General features: G+C 44.5%; 1 protein-coding gene across 15 annotated transcripts in view; it reads right to left on the bottom strand.

The window, feature by feature from the left end:
- LOC139749872 (CUGBP Elav-like family member 4) overlaps window positions 1-26,967 on the bottom strand; it is a 1,199,110-nt gene that overhangs the window by 925,235 nt on the left and 246,908 nt on the right. For all 15 annotated transcript variants that reach the window (XM_071664229.1, XM_071664237.1, XM_071664228.1 and 12 more), the window contains exon 2: window positions 15,323-15,371. In XM_071664229.1, coding sequence (XP_071520330.1) covers window positions 15,323-15,371 — 49 coding nt within the window. The remainder of the gene's footprint in view (window positions 1-15,322; window positions 15,372-26,967) is intronic.

The raw sequence follows: 26,967 nt of genomic DNA, 5'->3' as shown, positions 1-26,967 counted from the left end.
TGCTCGTGGTGCGTGTCTGACCGCTGCTTCCCACAGCGTCAAAATGGAGAGCAGACACACGAGGATGGAACGTTATGAGATCTCTTCCTTTCTTTGCACACCGAAGCCGCTGAACTCTTCGTCTTCTTCCCCTCTTCATTCATCCCTTGCACCTCTACCAGTCAGGTCTATAAACACCTGAGGAGCTATGATTAACCTCTTCCTTCTTTTTCTTGTTTTTCGTTTATCCGACGTGGTCCTGAGTGCGCCATATGTTGTACGTGCTACATCAACTACCATGTGGGACATTAAAGAGCCACAGAGATGCTTGAGAAACCATGTTTTGTTGGAAGCCCAAAAAGCTATTCACCAGTCCACACGTCATTGAAGACTTTAAAAAGGAGAGTGAGAGTTATTCACAAGTTCACATAACGTGGTAAGACTTCAAAACAAGGGGCACTAAGCGGTATCTGAAAGTCTGTAAGCTGAGCGAACGTTATAAAGGCAGAGTGAGAGCTACTGAGAGAGAATTATATAAAGAGTTGTGATGTTACATTGTACAACTTTATACACATAACGTGAAACTTAATAAAAAAATGGAGGGGGATTCACGTCGAAATAAATAACAGACTAAAATATGAGATCTAAAAAGGCTAAAAAGGAAATAAGATACCGCAATACATTCAGAGCGAAATACGAAAAAGAAAATGGATAAGTTAGACGATGAATACTAAGGAGGATACTAAATCAAACTACAGAGGATCAAACACAAAGTGGAGACACGAAGGAAAACATTCCAAGGAACACAGAGAAAATGGACAAGTTGAAGATATAAAGTGAGGATCAAAATGAAATGGAGAAAAATGATGATAAGGGATAAGAAAAGGACAGATCGATCCGCCGGGGGATTAAAGGACTAGTGAGAGAGATATCCAGGCTCGTGGGAGTCAAGACCTTAGGACGGTGAGGAATGGAGGGCGTCACGCACGGGGGGCACGGAGACCAACCACGGGGGGCAGGGAGACCAACCACGGGGGGCAGGGAGACCAACCACGGGGGGCAGGGAGACCAACCACAGGGGGCAGGGAGATCAACCAAGGGGAGCAGAGAGACCAACCACAGGGGGCAAGGAGACCAACTAGGGGGGGCAGGGAGACCAAACACAGGGGGCCACGGAGACTAACCACAAGGAGCAGGGAGACCAACCACGGGGGGGCACGGAGACCAACCACGGGGGGCGAGGAGACCAACCACCGGGAGCAGGGAGACCAACCAGGGGGGCGAGGAGACCAACCACGGGGGGCGAGGAGACCAACCACGGGGGGCGTGGAGACCAACCACGGGGGGCGAGGAGACCAACCACGGGGGGCGAGGAGACCAACCACGGGGGGCGAGGAGACCAAACACGAGGAGCAGGGAGACCAACCACGGGAAGCAGGGAGACCAACCACGGAGGGCACGGAGACCAACCACAGGGGGCAGGGAGATCAACAAACCACGGAGGGCACGGAGACCAACCATGGGGGAGCATGGAGACCAGTCACTGAGGTACATGGAACAACCACACCACCACCAGAGCCACAGACACGTGAGCCATCTGGACCACAGCAGCAGCAGCAGCGTGTGTACAGCTTGCCCCACAGGGCGTCAGCAGGGGCGTTATCTCCAGGTTAGCCGGCCGCTGGGTGAGGCTGTCTCCCTCACACAGATGAGCCAAGAAATGATTCCCTCCATTGCCTGTATCCACCACCACCCACCAGCTGGGGATTATTATCTCCCAGCCGGGAAAAATTGACTCCCTCACCTCCTCCTTACCCACTACTCCTGCAGTCATTTATCTTAACCATCCCCCCCCCCCCAAACAACCCCTTCCCTTACCACCAGTATCATAGCTCACCCCTTTGCCCAACACTAGCGTCGAACCACTAGTGGCGCAACCCCCTCCCTGACCCACTAGTATCACAACTCCCTCCCTCCTTCACCAGCATCACAACTCCCTCCCTCCTTCACCAGCATCACAACTCCCTCCCTCCTTCACCAGCATCACAACTCCCTCCCTCCTTCACCAGCATCACAACTCCCTCCCTCCTTCATCAGCATCACAAGTCCCTCCCTCCCTCAACAGTATCAAAACTCCCTCTCTCCCTCAACAGTATCAAAACTCCCTCTCTCTCTCACCAGTATCACAACTTCCTCCCTCCCTAACCAGTATCACAACTCCCTCCCTCCCTAACCAGTATCACAACTCCCTCCCTTAACAGTAGCACAAATCCCTCCCTCCCTCAACGGTAGCACAAATCCCTCCCTCCCTTACCAGTATCACAACTCTCTCCCTTACCCATCACAACCCCCTCCCCCACAGTAACCACAACCACACTTCCACCCTTGATACAAACACTGAATATTCCCTAACCTGAGGTACACCCACCCCCTATCCACACCGTTTCCATACATTTCCCCTTTACTCCATCCCTATTTCTGCTCCCCCATTTCCCCTTCTTATTTTCCACTCCCTATTTCTCTTCCCCTTCCCCCTCCCTATTTCCCCCGATGCTTTCATATTTTTCCTCTCGATCCTCCAGTCTTTTATCTCTGCTCTGATTGGGTGAATAAATATCAATTGATATGCAAATCATTCCGTCGCTGAGAGCCTTTTTAATCTAGTGAAAAAACTTGATTGAATATATAATTGAGGTCCAAAACACGGAAATTATTTGATTAATAATTCTAGGTTATAAGTTCTGATGGAAAAGAAGGAGGAAAAAAAAGTTTGAAAATTATCGTGTTAGGTTTTCTATTTTGCAATAACTTTTGGTCTATTTTCAGATCCAGGGAAAGGGTACTGATGTAGCCAGGTTAGAGACCGTGCTGTGGGGGCCGGCGAGACACTGAAACCATTGTAAGATGAGTTAAAGGAAGGTACACTCTAACCAGAAACCTTTTTTTTTCTCCCGCATATCATCTCCAGAGAAAGTGAAAAGGTAAGGTAATCTCTCTCTCTCTCTCTCTCTCTCTCTCTCTCTCTCTCTCTCTCTCTCTCTCTCTCTCTCGAAAACACGTTCCTCGTAACATTCGCTGTCGAGAACGCATCCCTCCACCACAGTCAGCTCTAGAGAACACTACACTCAGCCACTTTCTTTTTTTTTCAACCTATAATGTAACTAACATAACCTTAATTGCTAATAACAAGATAACTGAACGTCTAAAACTCTATCCATTCTTTATTTATCTATTATTTATTTTTGGGGGGGTGCTCATCGTCGATAAATTCAGTAAACTACGGAAATGTGTGTGTGTAAGCGAACGTAATGAACCAACTCGATGGTACTTCATTACGTAATGGGTTATCATAGTGTTACTGTGGCGGGAGACACTGTGACCTTTGTAATCCTCAGGCGCTAATGTTTGTGGGACAACCACAACCAGCACGGTCAACTACCCACCGCAAATCAATTACAAACAATCTATTCTGGGGTACAATCCCGCAAACAAATGCAAACAATATATTCTGAAGAACAATATCGCAAACAAATACAAACAACTTATTCTGCGGAACGATATATATATATTTTCTTACCAATTTGCTTTAGAGAACATATTCATCAGACTGATCTAGGTAGCAAATCAATCCTCAGGGATCGCTCTAGAGAACACTAGAAGGCACAGGGACTTGCACTAGAAAACACCACGTTTCTTAACAGCTCGGTATGGACACCACTGCTAGGATATTGCTCTAGAGGACGATAAATCCCTCAGTATCTGTCTCTAGAGAACATGTGCCTTAGTATGTCTTTCCAGAGGAAATGTTCCCTAGTATGTCTCTCTAGAGAATATGTTCCTAAGTATATTTCTTGAGAGATCATATTCCTTAGCATGTGTATTAGTTTGTCTTTCTCGAGACCAACATATTCCTCAGTGTCTCTCTCTCTCGAGAGAAAACGTTCCTTGGTGTGTCTATCTAGAGAACGTGGTCCTTAACCAGTAATCTAGAGAACGTGGTCCTCAACCAGCAATCTAGAGAACGTGGTCCTCAATCAGCAATCTAGAGAACGTGGTCCTCAACCAGTAATCTAGAGAACGTGGTCCTCAACCAGTAATCTAGAGAACGTGGTCCTCAACCAGTAATCTAGAGAACGTGGTCCTCAACCAGTAATCTAGAGAACGTGGTCCTCAACCAGTAATCTAGAGAACGTGGTCCTCAACCAGCAATCTAGAGAACGTGGTCCTCAACCAGTAATCTAGAGAACGTGGTCCTCAACCAGCAATCTAGAGAACGTGGTCCTCAACCAGTAATCTAGAGAACGTGGTCCTCAACCAGTAATCTAGAGAACGTGGTCCTCAACCAGTAATCTAGAGAACGTGGTCCTCAACCAGCAATCTAGAGAACGTGGTCCTCAACCAGTAATCTAGAGAACGTGGTCCTCAACCAGCAATCTAGAGAACGTGGTCCTCAACCAGCAATCTAGAGAACGTGGTCCTCAACCAGTAATCTAGAGAACGTGGTCCTCAACCAGTAATCTAGAGAACGTGGTCCTCAACCAGTAATCTAGAGAACGTGGTCCTCAGCGTGCAGCTCTGAGAGATAACGTCACTTCAGCAACTCGTCCTATAGCACCTACTCCTCAACCCTGTCCAGCAGCTGACCACGACCTTGCCTTTCCTCCACTTCAAACACCGCCTTCCACCTTACCTCAGAGTGGATGGCATGACTCACCACGCGAGCAATATACGACCATCCCTCAACCCACAACTATACTCATAATTCTTGTATTCTACTTACGACTGGGACGTGTTCACACTTAACACCACGTAAGCATCGCGTGTAATGGTTCTGGCTTGGGTTGGTACGCACGGTAAACCTCCCGTTGGTAACCACTCCTCTTGGAGAACACATTCTTGCAGGAGCCACTCCAGAGAACACTCGTGCTCAGCAACTGGCACAGGAGAGCCAGCCGACACAGGTAAGGATCAAACTTTCCCCAACTTGGAACTCGCAAACTTTGGTTTTAAACTTGGAGAACGAGACGTATACATTTGGCGGGAAAAGTCTGTCTACATTTTACATTTGTCGGGAAGGCTTGTTTACCTTTTATTCACGTACATTATACTCTTCTTCCTCTCAAGTGTACGCAAGGGGGCACTACAGCATATTTTTCTTGTGTAATCTTGAAGGTGAGTGTTTGTAGTCTGTCTCGCAGGGATGGAAATTATGTACTGGATTTATGTACACAGCATACAAACGGGGTGTGTGTGTGTGTGTGTGTGTGTGTGTGTGTGTGTGTCACCGTTGCCTGGGAAGGTTATTTGGTAAATGACTTTTCTATGTATTTTCGTATCAAATCTGACACTATACACGATAGAAATTGTTACCTGAGGAGTACACTGATGAGACAACAACATCTAGATCCAGTTATTCCTGTGTTACACAAGTCATGTGGTGGAAGAAGGCAAGCAAGGCCGAAGTAAACACACACCCAGCGTGTGCTGTATAGGATCAAAGCCTGGGATACGTTCCTGGGACGGTGAGGGTAACAGTGAAGACTAGGATCCGTCTTGGCACGATGAGAAACACTGCAGGAAAGGCTGGGATTCGTCCTGGGACGGTGAGAAGCAGTGCAGTGAGAGGTGGGAGCCGTTGCTGGGAGGGTGGGGAGCAGTGAGGGATGTGAACGGCGTCGGGCGTCCCAGTCGTCGCCAGCCTGGTCCGCCAAGATAGCCCACCTGGCAAAGTTCTCTGACAAAATTATCTCCCCAGCGTTGAACAGCGAGACGGCAATGAGGTAGGCGGGACTTGAATAGTTCATGTCACATGACACGGTGATACCACAGGAGGGGAAAGGGGGGGGGGGGGGACACTGCCCTAAAATAGACTGGAGGACGTGTAGGCTTGTTTGCACATGTTGTAACACACACACACACACACACACACACACACGATATATACAGGTAGCAACTTACTTTCGCTGGGGCAATCTATCACTATCTATTTGCCGTAAAGAACAAGAGCTGTTGTAATTGTATCAAGAGGCGCGTGGGGGGGGGGGGGGGTGAATCTGAGACGAGAGGTGAACAAACGTCACTGAATTTGCACAAAAATACGTGACCGAGTTCAGCACGAGTCTGTGGGTTAAGCTCGTCCTCGTGTCTTTGTTATGTTCCAATAATGTTCCTGGCTGTAAATCTCACTCGGACCGCTGTATTCTTCTACACTCACACACTTGAGGGTTTTGGAAATATATATCATCTGAATTCAGATGATATATATTTCCATTACGCTCTTACAGCATTTTGCCATTTTGCTGAAGTTAACTAATCATGAATCAATAATGATAAAGGCAAAAGTTACTTTGCCCATCGAATGTTTAGAAAATGGCAATATGTTCGAAAACGGCGTCATTTTTCTTATCTTTCACTGATCACACAATATAACCATAGAATATCACTACAAGGTATATCTTAACTTCAGTTAGGTGGGATAATATCGGCATGGTACTTTCTTTTTACTAACTTTCTCGGGAAATTGTGAAATTGAACCCTACATTATCCAAGGACACGACCAACACCTCCCTGCTACTGAACGTAGCGCAACCTAAAAAGGGTTCCTGGGGTTATAATATATATATATATATATATATATATATATATATATATATATATATATATATATATATATATATATATATATATAACTATATAAATATATATATATATATATATATATATATATATATATATATATATATATATATATATATATATGTATTAGGGAGTCCTGAAGCAAGAAATTACGTGTCCATATTTGCATAGTGAAAATCTCCCAGCCTCACCAAACAAAAATCTCCATACTGGGAGTCGGGCGGCGGCGGCGGCGGCGGCGGCTGACCCGGCGGCAGATGCAATTTACGACACTTCAACTAAGATCGAAAATTCATCAAAACTTGGTAAAATTCTGGGCTTAAAGGTTTTTCGGTGTAGGTCGTTCCCGCCCGGCAAGCTCTCTCTCTCTCTCTCTCTCTCTCTCTCTCTCTCTCTCTCTCTCTCTCTCTCTCTCTCTAATGACAGCTCCGCCCAACAGCTGGAGGGAGGGTGAGGATCAAGCCGCCTCCCCTCCAAAAAAAAAAAAAAAAAAAAGAATTGAACCCGGACGCCTCCAAACCCTCTTCTGACACCTCCAAATACGTGTGTATTGCTGATCTCTGCGATGGTGCCTTCAAACACCCTGAATTCGAGCATATTATACAAGGGCCTCAACCCACCCACACTTTTTGACACCCTCCAAATTAGAGGCCTAGGAGAGGCGGGCTCTTCTGAACACGGCTCAGAAAAAAGAAAAAAAAAATGGACGGTTCGAAGCCCGACCGAAAATGAATGTTGTCAGCAGAATATGACATCTTCCTTCACGGCTTCACGTGAATAATTCCCTACACACCACACGAGAATTTATCGTCGCTTTTTGTACATTTATCTTATTATCGTCATATATATATATATATATATATATATATATATATATATATATATATATATATATATATATTCTTTTTTTTTTTATACCTCGTCGCTGTCTCCCGCGTTTGCGAGGTAGCGCAAGGAAACAGACGAAAGAAATGGCCCAACCCCCCCCATACACATGTACATACACACGTCCACACACGCAAATATACATACCTACACAGCTTTCCATGGTTTACCCCGGACGCTTCACATGCCTTGATTCAATCCACTGACAGCACGTCAACCCCTGTATACCACATCGCTCCAATTCACTCTATTCCTTGCCCTCCTTTCACCCTCCTGCATGTTCAGGCCCCGATCACACAAAATCCTTTTCACTCCATCTTTCCACCTCCAATTTGGTCTCCCTCTTCTCCTCGTTCCCTCCACCTCCGACACATATATCCTCTTGGTCAATCTTTCCTCACTCATTCTCTCCATGTGCCCAAACCATTTCAAAACACCCTCTTCTGCTCACTCAACCACGCTCTTTTTATTTCCACACATCTCTCTTACCCTTACGTTACTTACTCGATCAAACCACCTCACACCACACATTGTCCTCAAACATCTCATTTCCAGCACATCCATCCTCCTGCGCACAACTCTATCCATAGCCCACGCCTCGCAACCATACAACATTGTTGGAACCACTATTCCTTCAAACATACCCATTTTTGCTTTCCGGGATAATGTTCTCGACTTCCACACATTTTTCAAGGCTCCCAAAATTTTCGCCCCCTCCCCCACCCTATGATCCACTTCCGCTTCCATGGTTCCATCCGCTGCCAGATCCACTCCCAGATATCTAAAACACTTCACTTCCTCCAGTTTTTCTCCATTCAAACTCACCTCCCAATTGACTTGACCCTCAACCCTACTGTACCTAATAACCTTGCTCTTATTCACATTTACTCTTAACTTTCTTCTTCCACACACTTTACCAAACTCCGTCACCAGCTTCTGCAGTTTCTCACATGAATCCGCCACCAGCGCTGTATCATCAGCGAACAACAACTGACTCACTTCCCAAGCTCTCTCATCCCCAACAGACTTCATACTTGCCCCAGGGATATATATATATATATATATATATATATATATATATATATATAGATAGATATAGATATCCCCAGGGATATATATATATATATATATATATATATATATATATATATATATATATATATATATATATATATATCCCTGGGGATAGGGGAGAAAGAATACTTCCCACGTATTCCCTGCCTGTCGTAGAAGGCGACTAAAAGGGGAGGGAGCGGGGGGCTGGAAATCCTCTCCTCTTGTTCTTTTTTTCTTTTTTTTTTCCATTAGAAGGAACAGAGAAGGGGGCCAGGTGAGGATATTCCCTCAGAGGCCCAGTCCTCTGTTCTAAACGCTACCTTGCTAAGGCAGGAAATGGCGAATAGTTTGAAAGAAAAGAAAGAAAAAAAAAAAAAATATATATATATATATATATATATATATATATATATATATATATATATTCCCCTATGAGTCCACGGGGAAAGTGAAACACGATAAGTTCCCAAGTGCACTTTCGTGTAATAATCAAATAATCATTCTCTCTCTCTCTCTTTCTCAACAACGAAGGTCCAAAGCAATTTCACCTCCGTCATGGAAATCTCAGATCCTCTGACAATCAACGAGCCTGAAGATCCTGCTCAGCTTCCCACATACCTCCCCTACACACCAGGGGCTCCACACCCACCCTGTGAACCTGAAGGAACGCCACACAAACACTGACGATGAACACGAACCAAGTGGAACACCAGACAAACACTGACGGTAAACAAGAACCAAGTGGAACACCAGACAAACACTGACGGTAAACAAGAACCAAGTGGAACACCAGACAAACACTGACGGTAAACAAGAACCAAGTGGAACACCAGACAAACATTGACTGTGAACAAAAACCAAGTGGAACACGAGACAAACACTGACAGTGACAAATATCAAACGCAGAAAAAACGAGGAAGAAATTTAACGAAGATATTGACAAATATTGGAAAACAAACGAAGAAATTCTGCACAGAACGAAAGGTAACGGGTCTCCTTCCTCCTCTTGGCTGTGGGTTTTTGGGTGTTCATGTGACCGGTGTGACGGGGGGGGGGAGGCAGGTGTGACGGGGGCGTGAGGCAGGTGTGACAGGGGGGGTGAGACTGGTGTGACAGGGGGGGTGAGACTGGTGTGACAGGGAGGGTGAGGCAGCTGTGGTATGAAAATGTGACTGGCATAACATCAATTCATGACTGACATGACATGAACATGTGACAACGTGACGAAAACATGTGACTGGCACGACATGAACATGTGATTAGCACGACATGAGCATGTGATTAGCACATGAACATGTGATTAGCATAGCATAAACATGTGACTGGCATGAGACGAGCATGTGAGTGGGGTGCCATGAAGGTGTCAGATGCATAATACACCTGCCACAGGGGTGAACAAGGGGACGTGGTCTGCATGACAAGCATGACACATTATACCACTAAGGTGAAAGCGATTTCCAACACGAACCGAGTTTAATAATATTATTATCATTATTATTTATTCTTTTTTTTTTTTTGCCAGGACCTGCTGGGGTGGCACGCACGTGCGATGGTCTCGTGCTGAGAGAGGTCCTTTTATGGGGTGGTGGTGGTGGGGGGTTTCACACACACTTGCGTGTAGTGAATCACACGTCCATCTGGGGGAAATCTACACGTCGGCTAACGAGGGAATTTCCTCTGAAGCTGCAATGAAGAAAAGATGTCTGGTGGCCCTGAGAGAGAGAGAGAGAGAGAGAGAGAGAGAGAGAGAGAGAGAGGGTAAGGCACGGGGGGTAAGGAGGACCTTGGCCGTGGTCCTCCGGCAACAGTTGCAGATCACATCAGCGAACCATCAAAGCATTTCCAGTCCCAATCAACAATTCCTGAGCACCGCCACTCCCACCAACACACACACACACACACACACACACACACACACACACACACAGCCAAACACAAGTAATCACGGTCCTCCTGATGCCTCCCTCACTCCCTCCCGCTGTATGCTGCCCTCGTACACTGCTGGTGTATGCTGCTGGTGAATGCTGCAGGAGTATACTCCTGGAATATGCTGCTGGAGTATACTCCAGGTGTATACTGCTGGTGTATACTGCTGGTGCATGCCGTTGGAGTATACTGCTGGTGTATACTGTTGGTGTAGACTGCTGGTGTATGCTGTTGGTGTATAATGTTGGTGTATAATGTTGGTGTATACTACTGGTGTATACTATTGGTGTAGACTGCTGGTGTACGCTGTTAGTGCATGCTGCAGTCGTATGTTCCTGGCATATGCTGCTGGTGTATATGGCTATTGTGAGCTGCTGGTGTTTACTGGTTATGTATGCTTCTGGTGTATACTGCTGGCGTATCTTGATGTATACTGGTGGCGTATGCAACCGGCGGATACTGCTGGTATATGCTGGACGCTGCTGATAAAATACTGACGGTGTGCCCTACTGGTGTATACTGGTGGTTTATACTGCTGGTGTACAGTGGTTGTGTATTCTGCTGGTTTACATTCAACGTGCATGACAATGGAGTTACCTGGTTGTGTAAACTGTCGATGTAAACTAGTGACGTATACTATTTCTGTATGCTTGCGGGTATACTGGTGATGTGTGCTGTTGCATTATACTGGTGGTGTTTGCTGGTAATGTATACTGATGATATATATTGGTGATGTATATTGCTTGTGTATACTGTTGCTATACACAAATAGTGTATTACGTTTCTGTATAATACCTATCAACATTGTTTACTGTTGGTGTATACTGGCCCATCCCTCATGTTTTCTGCCGATGTATACCGCATACTTCCCCTGTTTGATATACTTTCCCTTCTCTCCTATATGCTGTTGGTGTATAATCATTCCTTCCTCCTGTCATAAGTATACAAATTGTATATTGCGTCCAAGTTCATGATCAGTGTAAACTTGTAAGTTTAATGGTAACGCCACTCCCTGTCTGCTGTTGATGTATACTGCCCCGTTCCACCTGTTTACTGCAAGAACATTCTTCCCTTCCTCCTGCGTTTAGTATACAAATGACGTAAACTGCACTTGTCCTTGTTTATAGTTACTGTAAACTGGGCTCTCTCTCCCAATTTGTGGCCACAGTTGATATATACTGCCTCCTCTAACTTTGTCTACTGATGATGTAAACTACTACAAGCGTCTGTCTGAGTTTACAGCTAGTTTATGCTGGGTTACCTTCCCCCCTCCTACCTAAACTCTGTATTTGGTGAATACAGACGTCGCTATCAAGGCGGAGTTTAGAACAAGGTTAAGATACGTTAGGTTAGGTTGGGTTAGGTTCACGTTTGGTTAGGTTAGGTTAGGTTAGGTTAGGTTAGGTTAGGTTCAGGTTTGGTTAGGTGGTTAAGTTAGGTTAGGTTAGGTTAGGTTAGGTTAGGTTAGGTTCAGGTTTGGTTAGGTGGTTAAGTTAGGTTAGGTTAGGTTAGGTTAGGTTCAGGTTTGGTTAGGTGGTTAAGTTAGGTTAGGTTAGGTTAGGTTAGGTTAGGTTCAGGTTTGGTTAGGTTAGGTTCAGGTTTGGTTAGGTTAGGTTAGGTTAGGTTAGGTTAGGTTAGGTTAGGTTAGGTTAGGTTCAGGTTTGGTTAGGTTAGGTTAGGTTAGGTTAGGTTAGGTTAGGTTTGGTTAGGTTAGGTTAGGTTAGGTTAGGTTAGGTTAGGTTCAGGTTTGGTTAGGTGGTTAAGTTAGGTACAGATTAGGTTTGGTTAGATCTGGTGAGTGTATATTACAATTAGGTAAACTTCCATTTGGCTAAAACAGATTACGACAGAATCTTTCTCCTCTAAACTTACAGCAAGTATACCCCGCAGTGCCCCTTTCATCTTCTTGGTTTACATCTGACGTATACGAGTCTTCTTCATGTTGTAAATCTTATGGTATTACCCCTTTATCCTGTACAGGTATACAATTCATGAATCCTGACCTTCATCTCTGTCTTAGTTTACTATGTTTACTTACTCTTCATGACTTGGTTTAAACGTGTCGTATACTGACCCTCTTAACTTCAGTGGTTTACAGGTGGTACGTAATGCCCTGATATCTCGCCTTGTGAAGACCTGGTGTATACTAAACCTTCCTCTTTGGTCTACCACTGGAGTATATTAGTCCGTAATCTTTAGTATACAACTGGTATACAATGACATTTCTCTTTAGTCTACAAATGGTGTACAACAATGACGTCTTCGTACTTAGTCTACAGTCAATGTATAAAGCCTTCTTCTCGTCTTGGTGTACATATGGTAAAACAATTATCTTATCACTTTTTGTGCGATACCGTATGACACTACGGACCAAGGATTTTGATAATTGCCCATTGGTCTGGCCTCACATGGCAGCCCCTTCTGTCATGATACTGTAATATATTGATACCTATCGACATCTCCTGTCATTCACCATAATAAATGTTTCACTAATTTCATATTTCGATGGAAATGACTACAAAGTGGTGGGGCAACCATAATCATTACGTCACTTGTCTCACATTCACGCTTACCAACCCTACCGAAGACCACATTCACGCTTACCAACCCTACCGAAGACCACATCCACGCATACCAACCCTACCGAAAACAACACGAATTTCGAAACTCATCACACCCATCTGGGAAGATACTTTTTTTTTTTTTTTACCGTGTGTACGAGGGTAGGTATACTAGTCCTCTTGCTCTGGTCTACAGGTGGTCTACTGCTGGAAGGGCATGACAAAGAACCATTTTGGCAACCTACCCTCCAGTTTTTTAAGACGTCGACAGAAGTTCACGGTCAAAACGCCTCAACAGTGAGAGTACACCCACAGAACAGCCCCCACATAGGTATACCCACAGAACAGCCTTCACATAGGTACACCCACAGAACAGCCTTTACATAGGTACACCCACAGAACAGCCCTCACATAGGTACACCCACAGAACAGCCTTCACATAGGTACACCCACAGAACAGCCTTCACATAGGTACACCCACAGAACAGCCCTCACATAGGTACACCCACAGAACAGCCCTCACATAGGTACACCCACAGAACAGCCTTCACATAGGTACACCCACAGAACAGCCCTCACATAGGTACACCCACAGAACAGCCTTCACATAGGTACACCCACAGAACAGCCTTCACATAGGTACACCCACAGAACAGCCCTCACATAGGTACACCCACAGAACAGCCTTCACATAGGTACACCCACAGAACAGCCTTCACATAGGCATAACCTCAGAACCACCATCACATAGAAACACCCTCAGAACAGCCTTCACATAGGTACACCCACAAACGACCATCAAATAACCACACCTTCAGAATGACCTTCGAATCAAGAAATTACGTAACATGTGCAGAGGAGGAGGAGGAGGAGGAGGAAGGGAGGGGGCGGGGTGGGGGGGAGTTAGAGGGGGGGAAATATGAAAAATAAGAAGGGTAATATTCCTGGGAAAGTTCCTATATCACGGGGCCTTCCAGAAATGAGGGGGGCCGTCCTTGTCTGACTGAACATCTTGCGAGAGACGAGAGAGACAGAGAGGAAATAGAAAAAAAAAACTGAATAAAAGGTAAATGCAAGTGTCAGGGGGGGGAGGAGGAGGGAGGGAAGGAAGGAAGTGGTATCTCACCCAGGTTGTAAAGGGGCGAAACTCGCTCTTTTTCTCCGCCGTCATTTATAACTTCAGATCTCGGAGGTGTGAGAGGGTTGTTTGCTAGAGGAGGTGGCCTTCAGAGGTTGCAGACAACACTACGTGTTCGCCAACAGGGCGACAATACCGCCTGCCACACTTTCTTCGACTTCCGTAATTAAATGTCTCGTATTTTTCACTCTTATCGGAGAATTTACTTCCTGTTCAACGGGAATGAAGGGTGTGCGTGTGTATGTATGTATGTATACAGAGGAGTCTACGTGATTTTACTATATGTGTGTTTTACGCTTGGGTTGCCCCGTCACTTAACCTTGTTATAAATGTAACACGTCTTTATTACTATATGCATGAAATCACTCCACCTCAGGCCAGGTACCCAGTCATCGACCAGCCTCAAGGGGAGGATGAACACCTGGGTTGGGTGTGGGCTGAATGCCGCGTCTACGATTCGAACACATGCAGGTCCAACTCCATGCTGACTCACGATCAGTAACGCTAACCACTACACCACGGAGGCCCAGTACGCAGAGGGTACGATCCTTGGGTATATATGGCATGGCCTTGACCTGACCTTAAAACAGACCATCATACCGAAGGGTTGTACATCGTGTTCAGGGGGTTGTAACGACACAAGATCTATCTGCTACAGCCACTATTTATCCCATCTTCTTCCTTGAAAAAACAACCTATCACAACCTTAGTCTAGTACAACTTCGAGCTACTTCAACGTCAGCCAGTTATAACCAGAGCCCATTAAAACCTTTACTTTTTCCTTATAGCCTCTGATCATCACAAACACAACCTTAATGTGTTACAAACTTTACATGAAATAACCTCCGTGAACCCCAGTCTATCAAAGCCAGCCTAAATCCACTTCTTTGAGTCACAACCTCAAGTTCTTACAAAAAAAATGACGAGCCGGTTACAACCACAAACTGTCGTAACACAGGCTTACAACAACCTTAAATCACAACTTTAAAAGTATCAACAACAACCCATAAGCTTTGTATTCTCACTCTTATCACCATATCACTTCATCACTTCCCCAACCTTGATCACAACTTACAGGACCGAACTTTCCACATACAAGCTACCGTATACCACAGACATAACCATATGACCTTTGACCTACCTGCTCGACTCTCACTGTCGGCCGGTTTCACTTGAATCGGGCGGTTCATCTGCAAGATAAGGAGAGAGAGGCACTGTTAGGCACAATGTATACCACGAGGAGGGAGTGTGGGGTTTGGTGGGGGGTTAAAGTTCATTAGGTAGTCTCCTTGAGAAGACGTAACACCGAGCATTGTATTATGGAACACTGCAGGCTTTTGTGTCTGTCAGGATCAGGCAGCTGTGGGGTCTGGGAGCACTGCCGGGTCGGGGGAAGGAGGCAGGTCGGAGTCAGGGAGCTGGGTAGAGACAGGAAGAATGTCGGGGTCAGGGGGCTGGTCAGGCTCAGGGGGCTGGTCAGGGTCAGGGGGTTGGTCGGGGTCAGGGGGTTGGTCAGGGTAAGGGGGTTGGTCAGGGTCCCGGGGGTGTGTAGCTACAAGCAATCTTCCAAACATCTATAATAATAATAATAATAATAATAATAATAATAATAATAATAATAATAATAATAATAATAACAACAACAACAACAACAATAATAATAATAATGATAATAATAATAATAATAATGATAATAACAATAATAATAACAGAGAGCAAAATGCTGTTACAATAATAAGGGGTAATCATGTTTTTCCCTCAGGATGTACAAAGTTAAGACCTTTTCTTAGTAGCCAGTGAATAATACGAGGGGTCCCTAATGTATAATGACGGCAGGGAAAAATATCACGAAATAATCAGGAATTTTATTCCTTGTCATACAAGGCCCCTCAGGAAGGAGGACTTGGCTCGCGGGCACAAAATATTCCAGAGAACTCCTTTGCAGTTGGATGATGGTGAAGATTATGTCTCCAGCCTCCAGGATGGAACACAATGTCATCCAGGAACGTAACCAAAATGTCGGTCCTTAGTTTTGCACGAAACAGATTATATTATCAGTAAAGAGCATTAAGATTTTTTCCTCTTGACTTTGAAAAACGACACAGAGTCTAAGTTTAGATTAACAAGTTTCGAAAATTGAACCCTTTTTTTCTTATTCCAATAGAGGATTAATGTGAATATCTGAATTTCACTTTAGATATATTATTAGAGAACTGGTTGAGCTTCGCTGTGAGGAATTACGGGTGACAGTGAAAATGAAACAAATCCTCCATCACAGAGTTAATACGTCCTCTTGAGCACGGCAGTACGACCCTCATGAGGACGGCAGTACGACCCCTGACAACGACGGTACGACCCTTGGGTATGACGGCCTAGTCGTACTGTCGTGCTTAAAGATAGCACCTCCGTGCATAAGGGTCGTAGCGTCGGGCCCAAGGGTCGTACCGTCGAGCACAATGGTCGTACCGTCGGGTCCAAGGGTCGTACCGTCGTGCACAAGGGTCGAACCGTTGTGTACAACGGTCGTGCTGTCCTGTTCAAGAAGTTAACGGAACCTACTGCCTTTCCACCGAATATCATTATCATCATACATGTTCAATATACATACAGACATACATACGTACGTACGTACGTACATTCTGGACAAATGATTCGCTCAGGTCACCACTCTTCTCCAGGACAGCGTTCACACTACACCATCAGGAATACTGTCAGTATAATTTGCAGACACAAGTTAGGCTGGAGATGCAACTTAATTATCAGATTATCACCTTTCATAGCTCTCTCTCTCTCTCTCTCTCTCTCTCTCTCTCTCTCTCTCTCTCTCTCTCTCTCTCTCTCTCTCTCTCTCTCTCTCTCACAAACACACACACACGTCCCCGCGCGCCAGAGTCGTTACATCAACTGTACGTCAGTATAGCCAACTTAGAAGTCCTTCCTTCCCTCCCGCTGCAGGGAACTATAGAGTTGCAGAACTTTAGAGTTCCCGTGTGTGTTTGTGTGTCCTAGGGCGAACCACCTCCCTCCCGTCACAAGTTACCCGGAGCGTGACTACCCAATGATATTTCATCATGGAGATACTTCGACGGCCCCGAGCTGCAACGGCAACATAGCCCCGGTATATACCCTCAGTCAAACTTGCTTCCCGTCCATATGACTCACTCCACCGTCCGAATACAGCCCCGGTGAGCACCCCAGAACTACCCTCTGTACTCTAGATGTCTTCCAATGAACGAGGTAGTTTGGTAGTTAACGATGCAACGCGATTAAAAGCGGCAGGTTTGACGGCGGGGCCAGCCGGGCGAAATGACCAGGCGTGGATTGTTGAGTGTGGCTGGGGTGCGCGGCCCACACAGGCCCAGCCGGGCACCACGCGCCGTCGACGTCTTATTTCACTACTGGTATCCGGGCCATCCCATGCCAAGTGTACACTTCATGATTTTATTATACAGTGTTCGACACCCCCACGGCGTTAACACCGGGATAAAACCCCATTAAATGTGCTTTAATTGCTTCGCGCTAACCTGTTATTGAATTTACAGAATATTCAAATGAGAGGTGAAAACAGGGGGGAAGAGAGACAGAGAGGAGGGAAGGTATAAGAGAGAGAGAGAGAGAGAGAGAGAGAGAGAGAGAGAGAGAGAGAGAGAGAGAGAGAGAGAGAGAGAGACGGTAAGACTTGACAGCTCGAGCACCTCAGACTAAGCGAAGGGAAAGATCTAGAAAAAGATCACTGAACAACAAACCAAGAACAGAATATAAAGAAAATTTCAAACAGAAATGCAAATAATCGTATATAACAAGACGGAAAAGACGGGTGAAGTGGAAAAAAAAAAGAAAATACATATTTAAAAAAATGTTTAAAATATGTACCAAGGAGTGTGGGAAGAGATCTCTTGGGCCGAGGCTACACAGAGAACCATCTTTTCAACAGGAGGTTTACGTTGGATCTATCCTCTCATTATGAGGTTCAAGCCTTTTCCTCATTATGAGGTTGACCCAAGCACAAAAAGTGTTACAAGCATTGCAACAATACACACTCTGTTTTTAAGTCCTAGCACACAATTTACCTTGAAGTCTCCCCAAGCGCGCACACACACACACACACACACACACACACACTGACGAGTGTGGTCTGTAAGGTACTGGAAAAGATAATCAAAACAACTTTCTGAATAAGAGAAACTACCTAAAAGAGAAACAACAAGGAAAGGAAGTCATGTGTAACGTACCTATTAGATTTCTACGAGAGAGTGAGTTCTGTTTACCACATAAGAGAAAGCTGTTTGGACTGTCTGCTACTGCACTTCCAGAAAACATTTGACACTGTCCGGGAAAGGAGGCTGGTAAAGAAGATGGATCTTCAGACAGGAATACAGGAGAGACTCCTTCGATGCATAAAAGATTATCTTCGTGGAAGGCAACACAGGACGCATGGATTGGGGTCAACAGTGGAGTGCCACGTTCCTCCCTTCTGGGACCATTTCTCTTATTGATCTATGTGACTTAATAGGACTGGAATCCTATGTATGTTTGCGGATGATGCCAGTGCCACAAGGAAGAAGTGTATTAAAGTACACAGGAACTTACGGATATTCCGTAATTGGTCTGATACATGGTTCATGAAAATCTTGTCAAATCAATGTAATGATGATGGTTCCCAATAATAAAAAAAAGGCCTCGATATGAATATAATCTAGCGGGAGATAAGCTACAAGAATCTGTGTATCAAAGACTTGCAGACAATAACGTCCTTAACCTGTCGCTAGAGGCACAAATACGGAGACTAGTTCTGGAAACCAATTGTCTGGTGGCACATACCAGAATTGCATTCAAGTTCAGCCAGCTGTTCACATCATACATACGGCCACAACAAGAATATGCTTCTGAATTGTGGTCACCGCACTTAAAGAGGCACGAAGAGCTAACAGAGATTGTCTAGAGAGAGCAACAAATATCATATCAAAATTAATGTAACTGAATTACAGGAAAATGCAAGAGGCGTTAAATCTGCCCACCATGGAAGAGAGAGAGGGATGAGGTACCTGATCACATCCATTTTTTCAACCAGATTGATGAACAGTTCTCTGAGAGATGTAGGGATCGAACGCCCAGAGGCCGTAACATGAAATTAAGCAATAAACCTCTCTAAAAAGATGTAAGTAAATACTTCTACAGTATAAGAGTCGGGGATGACCGGAATAAAATGATTTGAGGAAATGATGCATGCAGACTGGGAAGAGATGATCACAGTTGTGTGACGGTAGGAGGAGGTTTAAAAGAGGGTGCCCACGATTGAAAAAGTCTGTCCCTGTACAGTAAAAACAGGTAATTACACACACAAACACACACACAGACATACGAGATGGGGCCCCAGGAGTGTAAAACTCCCTCCCCGTACTACTCAATTAGGTTAACATGCACACTCATCCCTCACTGAACAAGTACACATCATCAGGAGGGCACAAACAATCCTAATCACACACCCACATCCACAAACAAGTGTAACCCATGAAACTGAACACTTTGAGCACAACAGTGTGCCCTGAGCATGATGACTCGACCCTTGGCCATGATAGCCTCTGGCCTTTGAATGAGCTCAACAGTCCATTATACCCAAGAGTCGTACCGTCAATGTTTGCACTGCTGTGCTCAAGGGCCGTTCGCGTTCAAAGGTCGTATCATTGTGCTCATGGGTTGTACTGCTGTGGTGAAGGCTGGTAAAGGCGTTCTCAAGGATCGTACCGTTGTGGTCAGGGGGTTCAGACAAGTATATGGGGTATCGTCCACCGCAAGATTGCAACGCTTGCTTTTTCCCCGCAGGTCACACACCAGAGTTAATGTGTAACTAAACAGTTCTACACAAACTTATCTCATGGAAAGACAATAAATGTCTCCGACATGATCAAATTTATATCATACTTTGAACTAACAACCACCAGATCAACCAAGAACGTTTCAGATATCATGGATAATCCAGCCAAACACGCTAGACAGACAGTGTAATGGCTGTATTCCATAGAATGCCTCAATGAGGAAGGGCACCCATAACCGAACACACACACCGGAGAGTAAAAGGTAAACTCTATAGTACCCCTTCCACCACAGTAACTAAGTTCAAAACTACCCTTCATGCATTTACTTAGTCCGATTGAGTCACTCTTTCCAATAGGTGTGCTTTTAATTTGCAATGGATAAAAACAGTTCTCTTTGAAGTGAGTGGATGTCTGTTCTTAATTACATCCCCGAGGCTTAGTTTACCTAAACAATGGTTGGCTCACCGAGTTGATTCAGAGTCCCAGTATTTTCAACCGCTTTCCCTGAAGTTTGCTTCATTAAACATATAAATAATGCATCACATAAGTGAATTACTGCCTTCATCGAGGCCACATCCAGCTACTGTCATCATACCATGGATAAAGCCAACCATGGCCACAGTCAGTTAGGGCCAAAGCCAGTCACAGACACACCCAGTTCTCGCCAGTAAAAATGTGTTGAGTAAAATTTCATGCTACCGAAACACATATTCTCGTAAGTAACGCTAATGTGGGCTGGAGCTGTTCCAGCAGTGGTCTGTACGGGGTGAGATGGGTTCGACGTGGTTGCGTTGGCGAACTGCAACTCGGAGACGAGGGATCTTTGCCAGCAGAAGGTGACGGTGATGGTGTTGGTAAAGCAGCTTAATGCAGAACTGTCAGACGAGGTCCAGGTGATGTTGGAAATAGTAAGAATCGGTAGTGTGTTGAGCGCCTCTTGGTAGGTCGGTGCCCTTCGCTACACCTGTTCTAACAGTCCCTGTTGTATGGTTGATAGGAAGACCAGGAGGGGGAGGCACAAGTGTGGCTGGGAAGAATGGAAGAAGTGTCGATGTTCTTGAGCTCAGATATAAGGAGGACACGTCTCGAGAGTCGACAGCAAAATACAGACAGAAGGATCTGATCAATGGTGATTAGGTGTCACTACACAGCGACATCGAAAAGCTTGGTGAACTAAACTGCCTGGTGAAGTCTGGGACCTGATGAAGCGGAAGGGCTCTGACAGCCCTGAAAACTTGGACTGAACAACTCGGAAGGACCTGGGGGCCTTGTTAGGCAGTAGGGAGTGGGACACGGCTGAAGGCTGACGTGCATCACTACGGTCTCAGTTTGGTTGATCGTGACGTGGGTGGAGGTGGTCCAGTCCTTGGGTCTACTGGATGCCGATGGAGTCGGGAGAGCTGTTGTCAGCGCTGACACCACTGACAAAGCCGTCCACGTACTTCCCCCGAAGCAGAACCATCCATCAAGGTATAATTCGTGAGGATGACGAAGTACAAGCGTGTCATCTGCCTGGGCTGTGGGACGCCACAGGTGAGGCACCAGCTGGCTATCAATACACTCAAGTGCGTAAGTGCGTGTGTGTGTGTGTGTGTGTCTTCATACCTATCACAACACAAACTAAAGCACAAACAAAAAACGACATGATCAATACAAACAAGATGATACAAGCAATGAAAACCACGACACAAGTGACACAAATAATACAAAACACGACACACACACAATATGCAAACTACCCCCTTAAACACCCATCACGACAACAATACACGACCCCACATGACAGACATGGGGAGGGTGGGGGAGGGGGTTGTCAAAGAGGGTTCATGGTGGAAACTGCTCATGAAAATGTCTGGATATTGGCCAGCGTGGTGATGACGCCCGGGAATGGCCAGTGATGTGCGGGGGTCTGGTCCATACTGGGGTGGGGGGATGGGAGTGAGGTTACGCCCTCCTGGCTATCCTTGCTGTCGTGTGTGTGTGTGTGTGTGTGCTTCATATATATGTTTCACATACATATACTACACACACACACACACACACACACACACCATTTCCCGCGTCAGAGGTAGCGCTGAAGTAGACGAAGAAAGGCCGCATCGGCCCACAACCATTCTCTATCTGGTATATGTAATGAGCAGAAACCAGTTCTCTATCCACAACCAACCTCTGAAGACCTTTCCATGGTCTACCCCGGACACTTCACATAACCAGGTTCAGTCCAGTGACAGCACGTCGACCCCAGTATACCACATCGTATAAGTTCACTCTCATTTTCTATACATATATATATATATATATATATATATATATATATATATATATATATATATATATATATATATATATATATATATCGCATATCGCAATTTTCAACTCCACAAATCATGATAATCCTTCAAATCCCTTTAAACAACTTACTTCATGTCTATCTTTTTTGTCTCTCTGTGCTCCCCTTGTTCCTTTCCCTCCCTATAGCATCCATCACCCTACCCTTTTCTCCCTCCCCATCCGTCAGGTTACGTACCCTCCTTCCCTTACCCATCTACCTACCTCCCTACCTACCCTCTACGATTGTTTACATGGTAGAAAGAATATGAGCAGCCCCCTTGTCTCCCTCCCTTAATACCATGGAAGGGGGAGGATGAGGGAGGGGAGGCCAGGGAAGCAGACAGTAAAAAAGGAAAAACACAAAAGAAAAAAAATGAGTAACAATAAATAGGAAACGAAGAGGAAGTGAGATTAGGCCAAGGTGGATATGGAGGACGAGGCTTGTCGACGCGAGCTGAGAATGTATAGGCCGAGAGAGAGAGAGAGAGAGAGAGAGAGAGAGAGAGAGAGAGAGAGAGAGAGAGAGAGAGAGAGAGAGAGAGAGAGAGAATGGAGGGGAGGAAGGCAGATAGGACAGCGAAAAGGGATGGACGGTAATGGGGAGGGAGAGAGGGAGAGGAGGAGGAGGAGGGGTATGCAGTGGGGGAGGGGGTAAGGGAATCCTCACCCATGTGGAAAATGTATTCATAGAGGTGCACGATGGGGAGAGGGGTGGAGGGTGGGGGAACGATACCATGGTGGTCATGGTCAGCTTCAGCTGCTGTCAGACCTCGCGTACCCAGGTTCGAGTCATTGTTACGAGGCTCGTGCGCCTTTCACCGTTGAACCGCATCATCAGCAACACCCAGAATACTCGTGCGAGCCTGTATCAATACCTACAGTATATACATATACCTATTTAAGGTCACAGTATCAACAACGTATATACATATACCTATTTAAGGTCACAGTATCAACAAGGTATATATATACCTATTTAAGGTCACAGTATCAACAACGTATATACATATACCTATTTAAGGTCACAGTATCAACAAGGTATATATATACCTATTTAAGGTTACAGTATCAACAAGGTATATATATACCTATTTAAGGTTACAGTATCAACAAGGTATATACATATACCTAAGGTCACAGTAATATCCATACAACGGTACGGCCCTTGACCACGACGGTAAGACCTTGGGGTATAATGGTCTCTTGCCTTTAAACCTGACCCTTAAGGGTCAGTTCGAAGGCAAGGCCATCATACCCAAGGGTTGTACCGTCGTGATGATGGTGTCAGAATACCAAATACATTACCAGTTACCGCCTGCTCCACCCACTACTTGACTGATCATCCCAGACTGGAGCCTTTGTTGTGTACAAAGACTCAATGTCTCCACCCTACTTCACGCATATATATATATATATATATATATATATATATATATATATATATATATATATATATATATATATATACATATTATTTATTTATTTTGCTTTGTCGCTGTCTCCCGCGTTTGCGAGGTAGCGCAAGGAAACAGACGAAAGAAATGGCCCAACCCACCCCCATACAAATGTATATACATACACGTCCACACACGCAAATATACATACATATGTATATATATATATATATATATATATATATATATATATATATATATATATTTTTTTTTTTTTTTTTTTTTTTTTTTTTATACTTTGTCGCTGTCTCCCGCGTTTGCGAGGTAGCGCAAGGAAACAGACGAAAGAAATGGCCCAACCCCCCCCATACACATGTATATACATACGTCCACACACGCAAATATACATACCTACACAGCTTTCCATGGTTTACCCCAGACGCTTCACATGCCTTGATTCAATCCACTGACAGCACGTCAACCCCGGTATACCACATCGCTCCAATTCACTCTATTCCTTGCCCTCCTTTCACCCTCCTGCATGTTCAGGCCCCGATCACACAAAATCTTTTTCACTCCATCTTTCCACCTCCAATTTGGTCTCTCACTTCTCCTCGTTCCCTCCACCTCCGACACATATATCCTCTTGGTCAATCTTTCCTCACTCATTCTCTCCATGTGCCCAAACCATTTCAAAACACCCTCTTCTGCTCTCTCAACCACGCTCTTTATATTTCCACACATCTCTCTTACCCTTACGTTACTTACTCGATCAAACCACCTCACACCACACATTGTCCTCAAACATCTCATTTCCAGCACATCCATCCTCCTGCGCACAACTCTATCCATAGCCCACGCCTCGCAACCATACAACATTGTTGGAACCACTATTCCTTCAAACATACCCATTTTTGCTTTCCGAGATAATGTTCTCGACTTCCACACATTCTTCAAGGCTCCCAGGATTTTCGCCCCCTCCCTCACCCTATGATCCACTTCCGCTTCCTTGGTTCCATATATATATATATATATATATATATATATATATATATATATATATATATATATATATATATATATATATATTTCCATCGGTATTGCTAAAATCTTGTTAGGGAAAATGTAAAATCTGAATATTTCCCCTCTAGTTCTGAGTTCCACAATGGCAGACATGATCACTTCACTGAGATGCTAAAAACACATTATAAAGTTCCTTACCGTAAACTGAACTTGAAACGATTTTGTTATAGTTGATGTGTGTGTATGTGTGTGTGTGTGTGTGTGTGTGTGTGTGTGTGTGTGTATCAATGGTCTTAATACACTGGAACAACTGCATTGCCGTCTATCTATTTATCTATCCATCTATCATTCTAGCAATCCACCTATCTATGGCTGCAACTCTAATAATTCTGAAACAGCATTATGAGTTATCTTTTAAACTAGTATAACTGTAGTGTGGGTATGACCATCGAATATAATCCAGCTAACACTCTTCAGGTGTAATACTTCCCCTCTCTCTCAAAAAAAAAAAAAAAACTACAATTTTTTGGTCTATATATAATGGACAATGTCCGTGACAAGCCACCTTTGAGTGGGGTTCTGGGGAGGGGAAGGGAGGGCTGGGGATGGAGGTACAGGGAAGGGGAGGGCGGGTGCAGGTGGCGAGTGTCAGGGAAGGGGAGGGCTGTGCACGGGTCGCACGTCGGGGGGAGGGGAGGGCCGTGCATGTGTCAGGGGGAGGGGGGGTAGGGGGAGGGGAGGGCTGTGCATGGAGCGTGGATCATATTATGGAGGAAGTGTTGGTGTGGACAACGTCTGGCCAATATACTTCCCAAAATGACCGAGGCTTCGAAGCCAAAGTGATGAAAGCTTCGAAGCCAGACGGGTTCAGAGAGACAGCGAGCACTTTCCTTTGTGTCAACATGACCGTAGGTGGAGATAATGATCACATCAACTGTTCAACATATAAACCAAAAATAATTCCACTACTTAAATTCTAATCTTAAATATTGAATTTCAAATTCAAAGGATACAGTCTAAACAAGTCACAGAAAATACGTGTATAGTTCAAAATCAAATGAAGCCGTGAGAGATTAAAGACTAACTGGCCTCACAATGTTACCTGGCAACTCGGCAGTACGTCATATAACATGAGGATAATAACCTATAACTGGCAACTCAGGTTAGCATAAAGGAGGCAGCCTTTTAAAACATGATCCCCGGTAACACAGGGGCCCCAGGGATCGATCCCAGCGGTGGGACTAATGTTGGGATTAACATCTACAGCATAATCTCCACTCCTGGCATGTGGAGTACAGCAATGTTCGTTCACAGATGACAAGAGACTCTTTAATAAATACGTTAGTCTTCCCTACATATTACTGAAGACATAATGTGATTGAGAATAATAAAAAATAAATGGTAACTCAGGCATATATATATATATATATATATATATATATATATATATATATATATATATATATATATATATATATATATATATGGTATGAAACGGTCAAGGGAAACCAGGGGAAGGCTGTGGGGCCTGGTTGTGAATAGGTGGCTCTGGTTTCAGTACAATATACATGACAGCTAGAGAGCAGATGGTAGCAAATGAGGCCATTTCTTCGTCTGTTCCTGGCGCTACCTCGCTGGGTGGGAAAAATACGAGCCTATATATATGCATAATATATATATATATATATATATATATATATATATATATATATATATATATATATATATGAGTGTGTGTGTGTGTGTGTGTGTGTGTGTGTTTGTGTGTGTGTGTGTATAATGACTTATTTGCACTGTAAGGGGAAGAAATATTCACTAATGGAATTCACCTCCTGAACTTTGCCTATCATCATACAATATTTCAAACTGTACGCTGTTCGCATTCACAAATACATCTCTTAATCCATTCACTCAGCACTCTCATAGCATTAAAGAACTTCCTCACATACTTTCCTTAAAAATTTGTGCTTAATTTCCAGTTATGTCATTAGTTTTCACCATTACATCTTACACAGAACTGTGCACTAATGACATCATTTAAGAAGTTGAAAAATCTAAAAGGTCATGATCAAGTTACTTCTTAATCGTCTTTCTTCCATGGTGGACAGACGTTTGGCCTCTTAACATTTCCCTATAACTCAACACTCGTAATTCTGATACCATCTTTGTTGCTCTCCTCTGGACCTTCTCTATCAACTCTTTGTGCTTCTGTAAGTGTGGTG

This window comes from Panulirus ornatus, chromosome 8, assembly GCF_036320965.1.
Source record: "Panulirus ornatus isolate Po-2019 chromosome 8, ASM3632096v1, whole genome shotgun sequence".
Taxonomy (NCBI): domain Eukaryota; kingdom Metazoa; phylum Arthropoda; class Malacostraca; order Decapoda; family Palinuridae; genus Panulirus; species Panulirus ornatus.
Note: the sequence above shows the minus strand (reverse complement) of the source record. Positions and strands in the feature narration are given on the sequence as shown.